Genomic DNA, 19,902 nt, shown 5'->3' with positions numbered 1-19,902 from the left:
GGTTTTCAATATGGGTAGGGCTTTAGCCACCAGTCCCGGTGGAATGCTCAGTCCGCCTCGCTGCATCATGGGTTCACGGCCGGCTACCATCTGACGTCTGATGGACTCGCCGTCTTGACCTCGACCCAAGAGCATGGGAAGAAGCGACATGCCTAACATCGCCCCCATCCCAAGCCCACCCCTCTGGGTGAGCTTTTGGCCTTGTTCGGGGTCTTGCATTCTTTTTCGAAGCTCCTCAGCCTGTGCACCTCCAAAGATGTTTTTGATGAAGCCCCAGATACCAGACCCGTATTGTCTTTCCAAAGTCTGTAGATCACCTCCCCACGCTCGGGGTGTGGTTTCCAAATCTCCTCCCTGCATTGTTACTATAACGTGGAAATATTTACACAGTCTCCCACTTGATGCCTTCTTCCTTGCTCATGGTATACATATACTGGTCGAGACATAATAAATTGACCTTGATCGATGTGCTTGCGTGACTGGGTACATTGATCGGGGCGTTGGCCACATTGGCGAATTGATAATCGAGTGACATGTTACCCCTGACCTTTTCATTGTCCAGCATCCTGTCTAGATTGAGGTTGATTGGTATCATAAAGTAATGGTTACAGTAATCCGAGGCTGTGATAGGTATTTCAGCCCCATAGGTCTTTCCAAAGAACTCTTGAACCAAGTTGTATCCACGTAAATAGCTCGACTTGTTATAGTCATAATAGTGCTTGGCATCACTGTTTTCGGAACACTCCCATCTGAACTTCAGCGGACTGTCGAACACAGATTCATCGTTAATGGTTACTTTGAGTTGGGAAAGATTCGCATGTACCATGGCCAGGCGATTGCTGAAATTACTGGCAGCGCCGCCACCCAAGACAGCATCTTCTCCGAGTTTCAGATCAGAAAAGAACAGGATCATCCTCCTAGGAATATCTGAATTGTGGAGTAGCTCCAGAGTACCTGCATCGTCTGTCAAACTCTTCTGTACAAGCCGAGGGCACCAGGTATGGAAATATAGTTCTTTAGGCAGACGCACTTGATCTACGTATGCCTTATCCATTCTATAGGTAGGGTAAACAAAGTCCAGCTGCAGCAGATCAATGTTGACAGGCCCAACACCTGTTAGACTGTTTCCTCCTCCGCCTCTATCCGAGACAATCATATATCTAGAGAGCTGGGTTTGCGGTAAATCAAACCGTATTTTGATTTGTGTTCCTGGAGGCAACCACGCATCATCCACATTGAAGAAGGGAAGGAATGGTCTCATTTTGAACTGGAAATGCCCTGATGTCACACGGGCAACGTTTTCCAGAACAGTATTACTGAAGTTCTCCTCATTCGACAGGTGGACAGTGGGCCGTCTTTTCAGTGTCGTACCATCGAAATCATCTTCGCCATCTGTGTTTGTTGCAAACGCATAGGCGTGCGAGCGTTTTACACCATACCGATAATTCCCTAGAGGTATATCTTTAACACACTTCTGGGGGTCTAGTTTCTGAAGTCCGTACAGATCAGAATCGGAATATTGGAGTTTAGCCACGTCACTCTCCATAAGGCTAAGAATGTGTTGCACACTCTGCATATCTTGCACCTTGCTAGATTGCGTCACCTCCGTGCCATTTAGTTCCACGCGGATATTCTTGAACCATGAAAATGCAGGGGAGGTGGTACACACCCAGTGTGGATATGATCTGGCTCCATTAGCCCGACTATCACTAACTTCATACCGGAGTTTGACGATAAAGTAACTTTCACTCAAGGCAATGAAATTTGGTGATGATATATCCAATTCGCTGTTCAGAGAGGGTGGTGAACCATTTCGAGAATACAGTCTTACAAAGTTTCTCCCCTCTAGGAGTGATATCTTCTTTTCGGTTCGCTCTAGGATGCTATTCTGCACCACTTTAGTTTTCGACAGCAGCCCCTTAAAGGGGTCTGGGATCTGAGTGGCCACGACGTGCTGCGCCATTCTTACTTGTACGTGGAAAAATTTACTCGATTCTCAGATCCAATAACGCCGGGTACCCCGTGGTGATAAACTCTCCAGTGTTGTACTTCAGCCAAAATGATATTTCCGTAACGCTTGAGTGCGGAAGTAGAGCGCGTTTGTCTCTCTCTCCAAATATGTAATTGTTGATACCGTTGTGAGTTTGAATGGGGAACGTCTTCAAAATCCTCGAGTCCTGATTGTCTTCATATTCCACGGCCTGGGCGATCAGGTCTGTATACAACAACACAAACCTTCTCCCTCTAGTCAGATCAACTGCATACGGTGATGTGAAAAGACCAGGTTGTATGGTCACGGATTCTGCAATCGATCCCAAGCCCAGAACGACACTGGGGGAGTCGGGTTTCAGGATAATTTTTTTCCCGACAGGTACGCTGATGCTCGCTCGGCTTGTATAGCGGGAATAGGAAAACACAATATCTGGGTGATTTGCACTTTTCAGTGCCTCGTTAATGACTGTAATGAGATCTGCAATATCCGTGTGAGTTCCTGTTAGGATGGAGAGTTGAACTTCCCCTTCTTGCGTCTCCACGTACAATTTGTTACTCTCCGTATCAACGTTTTCAGAATGAAGTTCGAACTGGGCAGTGTCCAAACTGATGTGTTTCCCTATGGTATTCAAAGACCTGATACGCAGTGTAAAATGAGGCGTGAACGCACCGGCTATAACGGCAGAAGCGTTGTTTACTGCAGACAGTACCACCGCCATACCTACTGTACAGGGGAAATATTTCCCCATAATAACAAGGATGGCGTTTTGGAGCATGCATTTCCACAAGAGCCCGTCTGAGGAAACCTCCAGCCGAACAATAAGAACCTTGAAGGATGATATTGCGCAACTCAAAACTCTGGTGGGTAACGATAACACCAAAAACACCCTGATGTACAATGTCGGGGCACTACAGAACAGCAAGTTGAATAAAACAGATGCTGAGATCATGGAGGGTCGAATCAAAGAATTCGCGGAGTCAACGGTGATAGATGACGAAACCCATTTGAAAACGGATGGCAGCGTGAGGATGAGAGGAAATCTGCACATGAATGGCAAACGTTTATGCTGGCTGGATTACGACGGTGTGTCGGACACCTGTGCTGTACCTGCTGGGTGGGTGAAGAAGGAATTAGCCCAAATCCGCAAAATGAAAGGTCCTAAAGGTGATTCAGGATTTGGTTGGTATAGCGGAGCAGACCCTCCGTCGCCACCCATCGGCAGACAGGGTGACTTCTATTTGGATGCTACCACCCTCGTTGTATATAAAAAACTCATTGCGGGTTGGACTGCATTCGGATCACTTAAAGGACATCGAGGAAGACCAGGGGTCCCTGGACCAAAAGGAAGTCCTGGCCCGACTGGGGAATCTGGATTGCAAGGTTTAAGGGGCCACACAGGACTGCAAGGACCCCAAGGGCCATCAGGACACATAGGTGCTACAGGGCCGCAAGGACCCCCAGGAAACATAGGGCCCCAAGGACCTGAAGGATCGCCAGGCCCTCAGGGTGACGTGGGACCGCCGGGGCCCAGAGGTCCTCGGGGCCACAGTGCAAAGAGTCTTCCAATACTTTTTCCATAATACGAAAAACCAGAGTGAGATTATAGAAATGTTTCCTTTCTTTTCAATTCAACGAATTCATGCAATGGATGGTTTGATTACGGTTGAAATTGACTGTATGATTCATAAAGAACAATATTCTCCAAGCAAGTGATGACACGTGCACCTTAAATCAGTTTAGAATGCCTGCACAATGGTGGATAGTATATAGATCAATGCATCTGGATAGTCATCATAAGCCAGTGAGGCAGCAAGTGGTAGCTTCGGTATAACTCCATAATGTTGGATGAGTTCAATCATTAGCTGTTCTTCTTGCTCTGTCATATCCACCGTCCTCTCAATAAACCGTTCAAAGTGAGCCTTACGTAGTTTCTTTGGGGTTATGACCTTCATCCACATTTTGAAGAACACTGGGGAAGTCTTGAATAGGGAAGCATTTCTCATCCATGCATCTTTGCTTCTGGGGAGATGAAGACTGAGTATCTGCACCATCTCTTCATCTTCATAGTAAATGCATGACAGGGCGATGGCATAATTCAGAGCTCTATACTCACTACCCTTCTTCATAGCGTAGAGGCGATGCCGAGTTTCAAAAAGCGATGGGTATAGCGGCTTACACACTCCCACCTTCTCGATAAAAGCTCCCAGACTTTTATCCACTGATTCCAGTCGCTGCACATCTGTGTAAGGCTTACTGGGCAGCATTACACGCTCTGCTACATTTGCCTCTGGCGCAAACAAAGAGCCCAAGACTAGACCACATTTCATGCAAACGACAGCTTCTTCCGTTTCTATTTCTTCATGGTTACACCCATCACAAAATTCAACTTCCTCCTGAAACTCCATGGTGCCAAATGCAACTGTAATGATCCTGACGCATTACTTTATCCCTTCCACTAATTGTTATCGACCAATCAGCATACTCTCGTCACCTCACATCCAATCAGCATACCCCACGTCACACTAAGGTTACACACACTTGTGTCATATATGCGAAAAAATGGTACTGGATCATAGCAAAATCCTCCTGGATAATGAACAAAATAACGATTAAAACACAATACACAATAACGACAACAACCGACAACAACAACCAACAACAACCGACAACAACCGACAACATCCGACAACAACAACCAACAACAACCAACAACAGCCAACAACAACCAACAACAACCAACAACCAACAACAACCAACAACAACCAACAACAACCAACAACAACCAACAACAACCAACAACAACCAACAACAACCAACAACAACCAACAACAACCAACAACAACCAACAACAACCAACAACAACCAACAACAACACCAGCATTATAATGCATGGATAGTGCATGCAGGGTCAGGGACTGAAAGTCGCACGCTAAGTAAGGGCAACTTGTCAGTGCACATCTACGATGTGCGAATAAAACGAATGCAAGGAAAGTGAACTTGTTGCTGCACATCTACGAAGTGCGAATCAGGGATTAGTATAATGACACGTGTACTAGTCCACCTTGTGTTGCACTGCGTCTTTTCCGCAGGGCCACTGAAGGTCGCACGCTCCGCGTGCTCATGCGCGCATGCGCAATATGTCATTCACTGCACATCTACGATGTGCAAATCAGGGAGTAGTACGTATTTTACTACTCCCTGGTGCGAATACAACGAACGTGCACAAGTGCACGGTCGCCACGGAAAAGAACATGATGATATTTATGACATGGCAGGGCCAAAGGTCAAACCCTAGGGGGTCCCGGGGCCAGACCAAGCGCGCCCGATACAGTGTGCCTTATTTAACCCAAAGGTCAAAGGTCAAACCCTGGGGGAAGTCCCGGGGCCAGACCAAGCACGACCGACACAGTGTGCCTTATTTGGCCCAAAGGTCAAAGGTCAAAAAGTGGCCCAGAACCTGCCCCGCACTTACTACTCACGTCCACTGGATGTCAGGCGAGCCCGCTCCTGTGCCAACTGCATTTTGCCCAACGACAAGTTCCTTACTTGCTTCCAATTTTTTCCAGTCAGTCGCTTGATCCGTATTCGAATGTTGGAACTAAGTTACTGTTGAGACGGAATCGATTTTGTAACTGAAGCGTAGTCTACATGGATAGACCGGTGGCCACACGCCCAGGGATTGTGTTCCTTGTTCTGGTGATAATGCAACCGGACTGTGTCAGAGGTATCGCAGGTATGTACATGTATAATGTACATGTAGAAAAAGCAGATATTTAGTGTCCCGATCATTGCACAAAGTAATACAGGTAGAGCTTGAACGGGTATTTTGTACTTCAGAACAAGGTACAGTTGAATACACTTTTGTGATAGCGTGCGCCCGATTCTTTCTCTTTCATTCTTGCCCACTCTCCTAAGAATTTACACTTCAAAAAGACTTCAGAGAACACTTTTCCGATCAACCATGTGACATAATTACCAGCATTTACCTTTTGTGTGAGAACATTATTATAATTATGATTCATGCGTCCCATTGGCATCCCATTGGATATGTTACGAGGTAGCATGTTTGATCTATATGCGACAAGCTAAATGTTTTTGGGAACGTGCTCGGGCAGGCACTGCACCAATAATTATATCATTCGATATATTCTTCATATTATTATTCTCTCGCCCCCCCCCCCCCTCCCCACAGACTTACACCCAAATATGAAACTCCATGTCCTAATGGTACAGGAGGGCGTTGAGGCCTCTCATGTTGGTACACTATGAATTAGACAGTATCATGGTCAATGAAGTCTTGCATTGGTGAAAATAAACATTTTGGCACAAATCACACCAGAAATAATGATCAATTATGTTATCTCTCCTGTGATCCTTTGGTAGGTTTCAGTCCAGCAGCGCAGATATACTGCAGCAACACCACTTCATGGTACCTATTCTCGCCAGAAAAGGTTCAGGTAGTCAACATGGAAAGCATTTGCCAAGGTATGAACGGTTCCGTCATCGACACTGCTTCGCTCTCAGTCCCCTGCCTCATCAACCTGCTCGATCAGCTTACCTCTGAAATCAAGAACGAGTCATTCATATGCATCAGGTACTTTGGACCATTCCTCTCTCAGGCAGGACTATGCAGTATAGCTGGGTCGGTTATCGGCATTAGCAATACAGATGACACAAGATACCATCACCTGGTGTGTGAGGGTAAGTTGGAGGCAATGCATTGGACGAGAATATTTTAAGTAGTTGTGTGCACGGGTAGTAGGGTACCCGTGCTACCCGTGAGGACCTCAGGTACACGGGTACAGAATAGTACCCGAAAACCCAAAGTCGCAGTTGCCATCAAGAACAGTGCACGTATACAAATTCATGTAATACTCTATATCCACATATCTACCCAGTGTGTATGGGAAGAGGTGCATTGTGGTGTTACCATGGAACCGTTACCAGATCATGTGCTTGTGATACCCGTGGAAAATTACCCGAACCCGATACCCGAAGAAAATGCTACGCGACTCAACCCTAATTTTAAGTCTGTACTATGCTATGCTCACTAGCTAGTTTCGCTTACTTCATTCCAAGATACAGCGACCTTGTCATATTGCCCATAACACCGACTCATCATCATCATCATCATCATCATCATCATCATCTCATCATCATCATCTGCGTTGCCGAAAAAAATAATAATAGTAAAATATTTAAATAACCGACGAGGAGACAACAGTCGTAAAATAGCAATTAAAAATATCAATTGTGCACTCATAACCATGTATAAACAATTAAAATGAAACAATTCCAGAACGTTTTCGTGTGACCATCATCAGTGGAATATCGTCAAATAGTAAGAATCACTAAAAAAACCAGTTATATAGCTAGAGCAATATGAAAAGAAGCGTGAGACTGCAGCACAGCTAGCGGTTATGCATAACGCGTGTAGTGTGAACCTTTGCAGTGTATCTGAGAATGGTAGCAGTAGATGAGCGTGGCAGCTGTGAGTGCGTGTGAACAAAAACTGGTGAGTGCGTATTATTTAAAAAGTGTGAGTGCTACAACATTTGCTTTTTGCTTGCATAGAACAGGGTCGCGTGTGCGAATATATACAGCTTCCAACACCTGCAACTGCCTAAAGAAACGCGCGCGACAAATAACACTAAACCTGGAATCGTCAAACAACTTACGACAATCCGGACTGGACACCAAATGCTTGTAGATGGCAGACTTGCTCCAACTCCTCCTCGTCCGTATCACTCTCATCCTCCACTTCCCGTTCCTGCTCACCCTTGCTTTCCCCCTGACCATCCTGTTCATCCCCATCATCATCCTCCATCTCCATCTCCTCATGCCATCGCTTCTTTCTCCTTGACGTGTTCACTGCTGCGCCCGTACTTTCACCTGCCACTACTGGTTCCGCCTTCAGGATGGATGTCATCCAGCCGTAAGGGGTTATCGAAAATATTTAAAATGGTGGCAGTAAATAGGCTGATTTCCCAACTACTTTGTGGACATAAATGCATGTGTATACATAGCCTGACGTTTGTACTCTTCATTTGCGTACTTTATCATGTGCCTTATTTTTTTGGCGTCCGTGTGTAGCTCGCCAAAAACAGGACTATCAAGCCTACGTTACCTCGTCGTCGGAACCGACCACTACTCGCAATGTTGCTGGAGTGCGTTTCCAGCAAAACACATCAACTGCTTGGGATGACCGTGGTTCTAACGCCTCCGGAAGGTCAACTGCAGAAAGCAAAAAGCCGACAGCTCTAAGTGAGACGATTTCACCATCATCGAAAACCGACAGTAGAGTTCACATATCCGGCCAATCAATGAAGTCGCTAACGGAAGAAACCACATCACTCCAAATAGATTCATCAACGCCATCACCGCCAGTACAGCAGCCATCAACCGGTGAGTGGCAAATCTCCCACTGGCCTATAGATCACGCGCAATTGGGTATTTTGGAATTGTCTGTAGCGTAATGGTTGCTTTCCTGAATGTGGCAAATTCTCAGGGCTTGAAACAGTATGGAAACTGAGGAAATCGCACGCATGAGCTTCGCCAGCATCATCGTCAATCAATTCTTCCTGGCGAAAGCACAGGAACCAACCAGTGTCTTTGTAGTCCAGTCATACCAGTTTGAGCAGTGGTTGGTTGGTTGGTTTTTATTTTACTCCGCATATTCGTGCATAGAATATAATTATGCATTTCGACTGCTTCGTGTTTGGAATACGGGGAGTGAAAGATCAATGTAAATGTGAGAACTATGTCAAAGTGTATTTTCCAACAGTACAGACTGTCACAAAATTCTCCACGCGGGTGTGAGCTTGTGCGCCCGCGTGAGTATGTGCAGGTTCATGCTCAGAGCTGTGAGCCAAAAAGAGCAACTTCATTTTACTTGCATCTTGAAACACTGAAACACTCTGGTTTTGCCCTTATCGAACTTGTTGGAATGTTTGTGTGAAATCATAGCTCAAATAAAAACAAGACCATAATATTCGTAATTAATATGCTTCATTTGAGTGTACGTGGTCCTGTTTGGGAGACACTGTCACTCTGAATGAATCTGACGGCAACCGGGACGCTTCATTTCATAAGCAAGGTTTTTTATCATAGTGATTGTGGCCCAAGCACCCAACCCGCGCACGTCGAGATAGTATTTGGTTGAGCTTGCAAGGCCGAGTACCCAAAATTCTGTCGTAACGCGTCTTCTGTTATGTTTCTGTTGGTCTTGATATCACTACAGGGGTGAGTGCGATCGTTGCTGGCGCTATAGGCGCAGGATGCTTTGGAGTGGCCTGCCTGACCCTGCTAGTCATCATAACTCTTCGTTTCCATCACCGTCAGAATTCTTCCAAAACGACCACGCAAACAGGTGCTGTTATGGAGAACACAGGACGTCAGGCGTCCACCAGGCGTGCGGAACTAACGGCAAACTCAGCATACGGAGTCGGGTGCAGTACGAATGCTGGCAACAGTGTGTGCACCACTGCGATCTATGAAGAGATCAACACGGCCGCAGAAGATTACGAATCGGTGGATTCGAAAACACACCATACTTACAATGATGCCTGTGAGGTGCCAGCAACTAAAAAACATGAACACGTATACCTGACGATGTACTGATGTGACGGGCGTTTGATTTTTATATCCTCTCACTGTCCAATTATGTTGCATTAATAGAGTTTTAACAATCCCTAAACACAGTGCATGCAATTTTTTAAATCCCATCCTCTGTATTATCGAGTAGATAATGCCCAAAATATTTGTTCTGCATGTGTGTTTAACCTTGCTTTATTGCGCATTCAGTCTTATAGATCATGCGAGGGCTAGCTAAGCTTGCTTGGCTGTGAAAACGTGGAGACGCCTGCAACAATTCAATTAGATTTTTGTCGAACAACACCGATTGTATATGCAATGCAATTGAAGGAATTCCAATCGAGTGAGTCTAGTGCACCAACGCGCCAGGCACCCTTCAGTTCTATCCCTGGCAAAACTTGGATTTTCATTCGCACACCACCCAAAGCTGACTGAAGTGATTCAATTTCATTCTGCAGCAATGTAGCACAGTGCTCATTGACTCGGTGCATAGATAAATTGTAGTAAGCTTATTGGTCCTGTCTTGGACACCATTCAGCAATCATAGTCACAAACCAGCCTCTTGAGCATGTGAAATAAACAATTAACAGCGCTAACTCTATCCTCTTTCCTCTCACATGTCTCTTCTGGATTTGCCATTTGTCACATACTTTCATCACATGCGTTAGTGCTGCACTTCATATACATGAAGTTCAATAATGTGCTGTGACAATTTCCCCGTTATGTTTTGCTTGTTCTCATTTGGCCACTTTAACTCACTGGTTGACTGACTAGAGTACTCACTAAATTAGAGAGACAGTAAAACTATTTTTTTCACGGGAGGGGAGGGGAATGACACGAAATGAAGGAACAATGAGCAAAGCTGATGCCGTGCACCCAATATGAATGGTTTGGCCTACATAGAATTGTGTGAAAAATCGTGAAAATCGTCGTGAAATTGCCTGGTATAAACGGAGTTATTGTGCAAGGTTCCGCAAATCTGTGACGCTTTAAACGGGCCCCCAAACTCCACTGACGGTTTTCACCAAGACAGCAGAGAGCGTATTCCAGATCGTGGACCAGTTTCACTGATTCGTTACCAGACACTAGTCTTTACAATGGTATGTATGTGCACAGACAAGCTAGAACAAAACATTATCTCTCTCTTACTCTCTCTCTCTCTCTCTTCCTCTCTCACTTTCCCTCTCTCTCTCCGTTCCTCTATCACTCTCTATATATGCAATAATTATATGTTGGATCTCTCTCTCTCTCTCTCCCTCCCTACCCACTGTTGGTGCGTCTAGGTGGCCGTGAAATCGGGAGTCGGGCGGGAAAGAGCAGGAAGAGCCAAACATGAGCTCAACCGTCCTGCAGCGCTCACCCAAATGTCTCTTTGACAACATCACAAGTTCAACATATAATTTCTTGCAAAACTGTTGATACGGCAAGGGCAGAGGCAAGTGGCACAAGTCACTAATGGAACAGGGCTATCGTTTGTTGCTGAGTTTATTTACCAATTATCAGGCAACAATTATTATCAAACTGTTGTACTAGTACTTGATAACCTCTAAACTCGCTTGGGCTAGTCAAAAGATCATTATTTCGTCAATAGCGACATACCGTACTTGTGTGCAGGCCTGGACATACAGTTCAAAACCATTTACAGAGATGCCAAATATTCCTATCACACGGGACACCTCCCGAATTTGTTGATGTTTGGGATTTCCTGTCAATATGCTAATCATTCATGTACAACGGTGCTGCATTTGTTAGGTTGACTGGCACTGGTTTCCTATGCATGATCAACATGCTAGCAAATCATGCCGATGCACCCCTACATGTTTAAGGCAAACAATCTCCCTACTACAGGCAATAGGACTTGAAGGGAGATCTCCCTACCACGTGCGAATTGAAGTTGGCAGTTCCGCATTATCAAACTTTGAGGCATTCGCGAGATGATACACGTACAATGCAAGTTAAATTTCTCCACACACGTTCCCACATCTGCTGCTTTGACAAGTCCTCCAGTAGACGCGCACCAGATTCACGCACCAGATTCACGTGCACGCTCGCAGATCGCACGCGGCAGGACGGAACTGTCTAGTTTCTAGTAGACGTGGTGGCTCGCTCTCAACACCACAGCGTTGCCTTTTCACTCCTTACATTTGGCTTCTAGGTAGCACATCTGCCCTTGTTAGTGCGACATTGGATACAAGACAAACCTCATTAGCAGACTACCATCAAAGATCCGATGACACCTGAAACAGGTACATTCACGTCAGGATGGTACCTAATACTCGTTATATTACAAACAATTTGAAAACCCAGGACTCGCCTACTAACGAGAGTAGACCTGTAACAGGAAACGTAGAAAACACATCTGGATGTAACAAGATGCTCTCAAACTCTTGTTTGCAGCACAGTCGGCTGGACAGTTTCTGTTGATTGTTCCCGTAACCGAACAAAAATTGTGTAGTGGCTGCCAGTAATCGAACAGAACAAAGATTTCAACGCATTTCTTTAGCTTTTTCACTGCACCAGAAGTCAGCAATTGATACAATATTGGATTCTTACTCACTTGGCAACACAATACTCGGTGACATTGTGTTGTTGAGGTGTACAGTCATGGAGGTGAAACAAGATTGTCCCGGGAAGACAGGAATCCTAGCAGCCCTTCTGCTCTTATCTCTTTTCACCGATGTTGCTCAAGGTAAGGGCGAGATGGTATGCAACTCTCTCTATTCATAGGATCTGCATACTGTGTTGTATTGTGGCTGTAGCTATTGCGTCTATTGTCTACAGTATAAAATAACTGACCATGGCCATCAGATATCCCTATTCAGTATCCTATTCTCGGATGTGCCTTTTTGTAGGTGAAATAGTTGTCCGGAGTAATATTAGTGTCAGTACTTGTTGCCCTTAGTTGTCGAAATTGTATTGTGGGGTTAATGGCTGCCGAGGTGGCTAGACGACTAAAGAGCGCAAAGAAGCGATCAGCAGAGGAATATTGAAATGGTTTGAAGCATATTTCTACTTATTTGGTACTCAGAAGTAGCAATAAACTAGGCCATTGATAAATAATCTTTTAAACCGTCCACTTCTCCACATTGCGCTCTTACCCCACATTCACCACATCACTCCATAGCGAGGAAGTTCGTTCTTGGGTAGATGTTGATAATATCCTCCAGACAGCTGTGTCGCTCAATAAGAGCTCCTGAGTGAGGGTAGATAACGAATGAGTAGCAGATAAAGGCAGGCGTACATTTAGTGGGTAAAGTGACGCAATAGCGCACTATCCACATAGAAAAGTGGCATACCCAATGAAGTTGAAGGTGAAAATGTTCTAATTGTGATAACGAAACGCACAGTGCTGCGGGAACATGCACACAGATGGCGCCAGAATTTGGACATGCGCGTGAAGCACACAATCTTTTAGAAGTTCGCACTAACGTTGCCACACATACACCCATAAAGATAGATTGAAGTAAAGGTCCCATAGTGACGTGACGACTAGGTGAGAAAAGCGGAAGGCCAGACGATGCGACAGTGCCAGAGGCCCGTAGAGCATTCACTGCACTGCTCGCCCGCCGTGTGACGTTCCTCCGCTGCCACTTCTGCTGTTGACGACAAAGTTTTTGTTCTAGGCGCACATGTAGCCAGTAGTGGTGCGTATCAGCTGCTAACCTCCAGAGAGGCCCTTTGGGCATTCACTCTGTCAGAGCTGCGCGACCTACAATGCTGGCCGTTGAAAACTTTCATTCCGCAGATGAGGAAGAAGAACATCCCGCTGGCTCATCCTTTCGCTGAACGTCGCAAATATCAATAACTCAGAAGTGGCGATAAACTAGGCCATTTACAAACAATCCTAACCGTCCACCTCTCCACATTGCGCTCTTGGCCCACATTCACCACATCACACCATAGCGAGGAAGTTCCTCAACATCTACCCAAGAACGAACTTCCTCGCTATGGAGTGATGTGGTGAATGTGGGCCAAGAGCGCAATGTGGAGAGGTGGACGGTTAAGATTATTTACTTATTTGTAGTGCTGGGAAATATGCCATTTGATCGTCAATTTCCCAACATATACGCGTCGCTTCTCTTGCATCATTGTGGTATCTGCTCGTCTCCATTTTTCTGGCACGGAGGCCGATAAGGTCTGGCAGCACTTTAATTTAGTGCTGGCCCCGAATACCGCATTCTTGGTTGATTTCGATTTCACCAGCGGCGTCCCGCCACAGGACTCACTATATCATTCATCGATATCGTGCGAATAAATACAGTAAATGAATAATAGGTCAACGATCATTCCAAGTTTCTTAATTACATTCTCTGAATTCATACATCTTCACTCTCCAAACGGTCTCTGGGCTACACCAATCACTAAAATGATTCGAATTTTCGGGCAAGGCCCATCTTCATGATTAGCAGGTTTAGGGCATGAATCCAGAACACTTCTGCATTAGACTGATATCAAACAGAGAAAATAGAGTAACCACGGCGGTTGTAGGCATCGCCAATCCATTATAATGTATTTCATTTGTGCTGGTTTTGACCTGTCAATTCGGAGTTATGTTCATCTAATTGAAGTTTGTCAACCACCGCGGAAAATCGTGAAATATTTACACAAATCATTGGCGATATATGGTCAATGATGTTTTCATCTCCCCTATGATCGTGTTGTAGGTTTCAGTCCAGCAGCGCAGATCAACTGCATGAACACAACTACATGGTACGTATTCTCGCCAGAAAAGGTTCAGGTAGTCAACATGGAAAGCATTTGCCAAAGTATGAACGGTTCCGTCATCGATACCGCTTCGCTCTCAGTCCCCTGCATCATCAACCTGCTCGATCAGCTACCCTCTGAAATCGAGAACGAGCCATTCATATGCATCAGGTACTTTGGACCATTCCTCTCTCAGGCAGGACTATGCAATATAGCTGGGGAGGTTATCGGCATTAGCAACACAGATGGTACCAGGTACCATCACCTGGTGTGTGAGAGTAAGTGGATTAGTGGAAGACATATTATTTTGTTTTGCAGCATTACTTTTTCCCAGCTTGAGAAAATGACTGAACGCACTGTCTGTCCTAAAAATCGAACCTAGGTTGCCCTGCATTAATATTGTACCAAGTTACCATTGGTCCAGCGGCGGGCCGGGGACGGGTACCTGTATACATGCATTGTGTTCTCTTCGGGAAGTGTTCGTAAAACTGTTTCTGTGCCCAATGGCTTACTGTTCTACACCGAATTCGTCCATTGCCCAGTCCAGCCGTACGCATGTCTTCACCTTCCATGTGTACTGTACAGCTCAAAATAATTATAATGAATTCTCTCCGTCCTCTACTGCATTGAGTGTTTCAACTCCTCCAATATCGAGAAACAACAGTCATCATACCACTTCAGGCGACGGCACTGGCGAAATGCATGCATCCTCCTCTTGGAGCGTACCCGCCAATGATTCTTTTTCTACAGCCTACTATGCCACATCTAACCAAACAGACTATGAACCACCCACGAGGAAAAATTCAACTGTATTTCCAACGGATTCAGCAACAACTTACAAAGGATCTACTGCTCCTGCCATCAACACTACACAGCGAACGAAACTGATAATGGCTGTGAGTATTGGGACCCTAGCTATGCTCTTGGCCACTGTTGCGGTTCTATTGGCTCGTCGCAATCACATCAAGAGAAAGCAACCAACGTCAGGAATATGTAAGAGGACAAATGTGGAACTGATTTGTAGTTACAAGCTGTGTTATCATTCTGTGTACTCGTTTAGTCTACCGGCGCCCCATTCCCACTATGCCTCGGCGACGTCTCTAATCGAATAGGGCAGTCGCAGCCTGGCCAAAATGCAGTGTATGCTAGTTCGTGTGACGGCTTGAAGCCACTCGTCTCGGGGAACCGTGGTTTTCCGATTACCATTCAGTTTAAATAGAGCACTAGGTATATTAAAAGTTGATAATCATGCAATAATCGGACAAAGACCTTTTTGGAGACTATACAATTGCAATCGCTGTGCCTCGTTATACATAATAGTCCTTGTATGACGTTTAAGACGTTCGAATTTCTCTTTGAAGACCTAAACTATGATGCTGTTTGTGTGGTAAACGGGAATTGTCACTCCGCTATGTTTTAGTGGTAATGGACGTGCTGACAGGAGAACAGACCATCGAACAGAACTGGGATCACGCAGCACCACTTTACCACGTAAGAAATTACCAATGAGATTAATGATCATACCTTTTCTTCAAGACAAGCAGAAGCACTCATTTTTATGTGGATATCTATTGTACGAAACATTAGTTCTCACTGTAAGGTCGAATAATATTATATTAATCACGCATACACAATCCATATCTGGATTGTGAAAATGATAACATTCTGCTTGGCAGTATCTTTCGCGCAAGATCTTCACAAGTGATGCGTTGTCCCTTTTAGACTACTTTCAAGCAGTAGGTATCTAAGGAGTCTTGGGATCAATTAGCTGGAATCTTTCTGCTCTGCATACATGTAATTATGATCACGGAAGGTCTTGGAAAAGAAGGCCGCTCTTCAGGTTGTTCAATAATAGCATTTCGAAAGTCGTAGCGAGTATACTTCCAAGCCTTCGCGGTCGGTCACGGGTGAATTGTCTCCGTGGAAATATTTTGTCCGACACGTCTTCCTAACAATCATACACTTTTGCATGCATAATCTCAGGTCTCCTTGCAAACAGATATATCCCCATACTCAACAGTAGACCTCATTGCCGATGAAGGACATGCCAATGGGAGCAAAAAGATGATGCAGACTGAGGATACTTCGTATGAATTGCCAATTGTAAGTCTCACGGTAATTGCCATAGTTTCCAGAGCCACAGAGGTATAACTGGTTCATTTTCCTAGTAACAATTTGCTTCTTTGAATAGTGGTAGATAGTTATGGTGCACTATAGCCATGACGATGGCCGGTTTGAAGACTTTATGTTTATCTACTCTCTCCTCCTATCTTTCAATAAACGTGATACAGAAACACTGTGAACAAATTGTAATCCATATCTACGGTCGCTGTGCGTTGCCCTGAACTACACCGCAGTAGCTTTGATGGTGTAGAATCTCCGATATTGTGTGTATCTGACAGAACATGGGTATTGCGCCAGCGGAGAGCAGCTGCCGAACCCGCAATATTGCTGGAGCACTGCGCATTTTTCCTATGTTTTAAAGGAACATGAATGATTTTACTTGAATGTTTATTGTCGTTATTAGAATGTAGGTTCATCGTCAGGTTCTATTGAAAACATGAATGGTATATATGAGGACCCTCTTCCACCTACCGACTGCCAACGGGCCATATATGATGACCCTCTGCCTCCGACAGTTTCTCCAATGGAGGATTTCAAGGTGACGTCTCCGGTTATTTCTTACTTGTAGGAGTATCCACTCTTCAGTAATGTGTCCGCCCATATATCAAATACATACACTCACCCAGAAGCAGAACACACACGCACACCACCCACTACTATCCTTGTGTGCTGTATGTGTGTAGCCACTGATTGGTTCACGTCGCGACGATAGTGAAAGCGGGCGGAATGAATGAAATAGACAGAGATCCACACACGCACATGCAAACACTTGCTCGTGGATACAGCATGCGGTGCTACCATGCCAGACTTCATCATGTGCTATCGCCGCTAATTCTAGCCCAGCTCAACAGGCCAATCAATTCAGAAATCCACTAAGTATGCATTGCCATCTTGCTCGATTTCCTGCAGACTTCCATCCCTGATTTGGATGAGCATTATTCGACATTGGGCTCTCAACCTCTTACAAGTAGCAATTACGATGTGCTCAAGAGAGATCCGCTCACAAAGAAGCCCATCGTAAGGATGATCCAAAAACTACGCACGCGTCATTAAAGCTTTTGGAACTTTGGTTGTTTTGGATGATGACTCCTCTACTTGTTTCAAACTGTTTGTATCGTCTTTATATCTTCTGACCTCTGTCTCACGTAGATCAACATGAAGCGCATTTCGTTGGGTACGGAAGACGACTTCAGCACCAGCGCGATAGAGACTGAGTATGACAATGTGATCAAGGTGCCCATCCTGACTACATCGGGCGACGCAACACAGGAAGCTGATGCAAACCTCTATGACAACATCGGAAAGGCGGATTGCAAACAGATACCTGGTGCAATGCAGACATCCATTGACAGAAGTGCACATGACAATGCAGTCGTCCTGATTTCCGATGATATCGAATTCAGCATTTCCGCATGTGATAATGTTCAAAGCCTGTCACGCGAGGGTGTACAGAGTTTGTCTGAAAACACACAGCTTACAGATCCTGATCAGTCATTTTCAGCATATGATGATGTCATTGGGGAACTGCCCAATGCAACTCATGAAGGCTCATCGTACATTGTCCATGACGATGAGGCACCGCTGGAGACAGCAGAAGGCACGCACCTGGCGTCGGAAGACTCAGTTCAGGATAATACCCTGAAGGAAGATGCTATGGTTTAGAATGCTGCTCAAAGCGATTCAGGGAATGGACAACGGACACCGGCAATAACGAAATACACCTTCCTATTATTTCAAGTACAGTAACAGATAAACACGAAACAGCCTAGACGTTGCTTTCTCCGATTCCAATACATCCATGATGGTCTCTCTCTGGACACTTGCAAGCCTCACATGTGCTAACGATACACAGATGCAATGTAATTCTGATACTTTTCTGCTGACTTAGTACATTTTAATACCTCTTTTGCCTGTATTTGAAATTGTTTCATTATCTTCGAAAAGAAGTTGGTTGGGTTTTTTTAGGAGGGTGTTTCAGCTGAAACTATAGCAATAACTAAAAGAGATTTATGATATTTGGACGAGCTGAGAATTGAGGGAGAGAAGTGTGAACGGAGTGGGCTGGCCACCAGTCAATGCCATGTTATTGAACACAGTGTACATTTCAAAGTTCGTACTTCAGGTACAGTTTAACCCTCTCACTACACAATCATGCTTCAACAATCTCATCATGCTGGACTCTTGTCGTCTCCGAGAATAATTACATGGTTCTAATTCATTCTGTAATTCAAATCCCAATAATTATTAATAGCTATGAAAAGTATGAATGCCGCAGACATCACCACGCAACATGACAATTTGTTCAAGGTTTGCTTTTATTATTATGTTACATTGCAACATGGAAATTGTGGGCACAAGTTATGCGATCGAGTCCACCAACTAAACCAGATTTTTGAACAGTCAGACGTGCACAATGTAGCACAAAACTGACAAGGAGTACTGAGACATTCCACGGCATGAAAGTCAGCTTGAGCACTGCTCACTTGTGCTCGGGTCGATGGCTCTGGCCTTCCCATGTTTGGAATTAGTACTAATATGCATGAACCAACTAAGTTAGAAAGCCGTTGAGTAGCGCTATCGAGCAGTGCTCAAGCTGACATTTATGCTATGGAATGGCTCGGTACTCCTTGTCACTTTTGGGCTAGATCGTGTACGTCTGACTGTTGAAATCCGGTTTAGTTGATGGACTCGATCGCATAACTTGTGCCCATAATTTCCACGTTACGATTTTTTCCTTGGCTCACCATCTGGGTTCATTATAAGTACATTGCCATTTGATATAGCGTACTCCATAAAAATGGAGCAAACCAACAATTGCTGTCATTGTCATTCTAGAGTATTTTCAGATTGTCGAGTTAAAGGCCACATGCTACTTTGATGTGATAGCCCTCCTTTGTTATGACAAATGCATTAATGCGTTGAAGCATTTTGGCAGCACATGATCATGAGGAAGAATCCGACTTAAATACCCTTACGTCAGCTCGTGTAACAATGACAATTCCGCATTGTGAACAATTCAAAGCCGAGGGCTTCAAGCACGGAAGGAACAGTATGACTACCATGAATAATGTCCGTGTGGTACAGGGAATTAATGGGTGGTTGCAACGTAGACAAAAATAACATCACGGATCTGTGTTTGCCCGTGCATGCTGGTTAAGTTGTTCTGGTTTTGAGACGCACTGGGCAGTTATATACGAAGAACAATGCAATTATTATCATTATCAGGAGCCAAATATTCGTGAGACGGTTCCTCCTCGTGCTAATGCTTCCGCCGTGGCCATACACAAGTTGCAATTGTCTAACCTGTCCCCTATGTAAAGCTTGCCGATAAAACAATTCCCTGTCATCACTGGAAAGATCACCAATTTATAGAGTAATCAAAGTCCGCAGCAGCCTGTTCACAACCACACATGTACGCATGATCGGTATTAGTAGAAGTAAGCTACCATTAACCTTCATTTTTCAGTTGTGATCGTGCAGCGGGTTGT

At 44.8% G+C, this 19,902-nt stretch overlaps 3 protein-coding genes across 4 annotated transcripts; all 3 read left to right on the top strand.

Moving 5' to 3' along the window:
* The first annotated feature begins 5,521 nt into the window (after positions 1-5,521).
* Positions 5,522-10,373, top strand: LOC135826054 (uncharacterized). The gene is made up of 4 exons (XM_065338693.1): positions 5,522-5,726; positions 6,377-6,694; positions 8,087-8,398; positions 9,234-10,373. Exons 1-4 carry the CDS (start codon positions 5,642-5,644, stop codon positions 9,611-9,613), a joined length of 1,095 nt encoding a protein of 364 aa, XP_065194765.1. The 5' UTR covers positions 5,522-5,641; the 3' UTR covers positions 9,614-10,373.
* A 1,817-nt stretch (positions 10,374-12,190) lies between these two features.
* On the top strand, positions 12,191-16,773 carry LOC135826622 (uncharacterized). The gene is made up of 6 exons (XM_065339225.1): positions 12,191-12,275; positions 14,251-14,568; positions 14,876-15,283; positions 15,711-15,781; positions 16,274-16,393; positions 16,693-16,773. The coding sequence occupies exons 1-6, from the start codon at positions 12,191-12,193 to the stop codon at positions 16,771-16,773; spliced, it is 1,083 nt and encodes a 360-aa protein (XP_065195297.1).
* On the top strand, positions 16,495-18,613 carry LOC135826366 (uncharacterized). Of its 2 annotated transcripts, XM_065338979.1 has the most exons (3): positions 16,495-16,952; positions 17,324-17,431; positions 17,564-18,613. In XM_065338979.1, exons 1-3 carry the CDS (start codon positions 16,851-16,853, stop codon positions 18,074-18,076), a joined length of 723 nt encoding a protein of 240 aa, XP_065195051.1. In that variant the 5' UTR covers positions 16,495-16,850; the 3' UTR covers positions 18,077-18,613. The 2 variants fall into 2 exon arrangements, with proteins under 2 accessions (XP_065195051.1, XP_065195052.1); XM_065338980.1 differs by lacking the exon at positions 17,324-17,431.
* The last annotated feature ends 1,289 nt before the right edge of the window (positions 18,614-19,902 follow it).

Source organism: Sycon ciliatum, chromosome 10 (genome assembly GCF_964019385.1).
Source record: "Sycon ciliatum chromosome 10, ocSycCili1.1, whole genome shotgun sequence".
Taxonomy (NCBI): Eukaryota; Metazoa; Porifera; class Calcarea; order Leucosolenida; family Sycettidae; genus Sycon; species Sycon ciliatum.
Note: the sequence above shows the minus strand (reverse complement) of the source record. Positions and strands in the feature narration are given on the sequence as shown.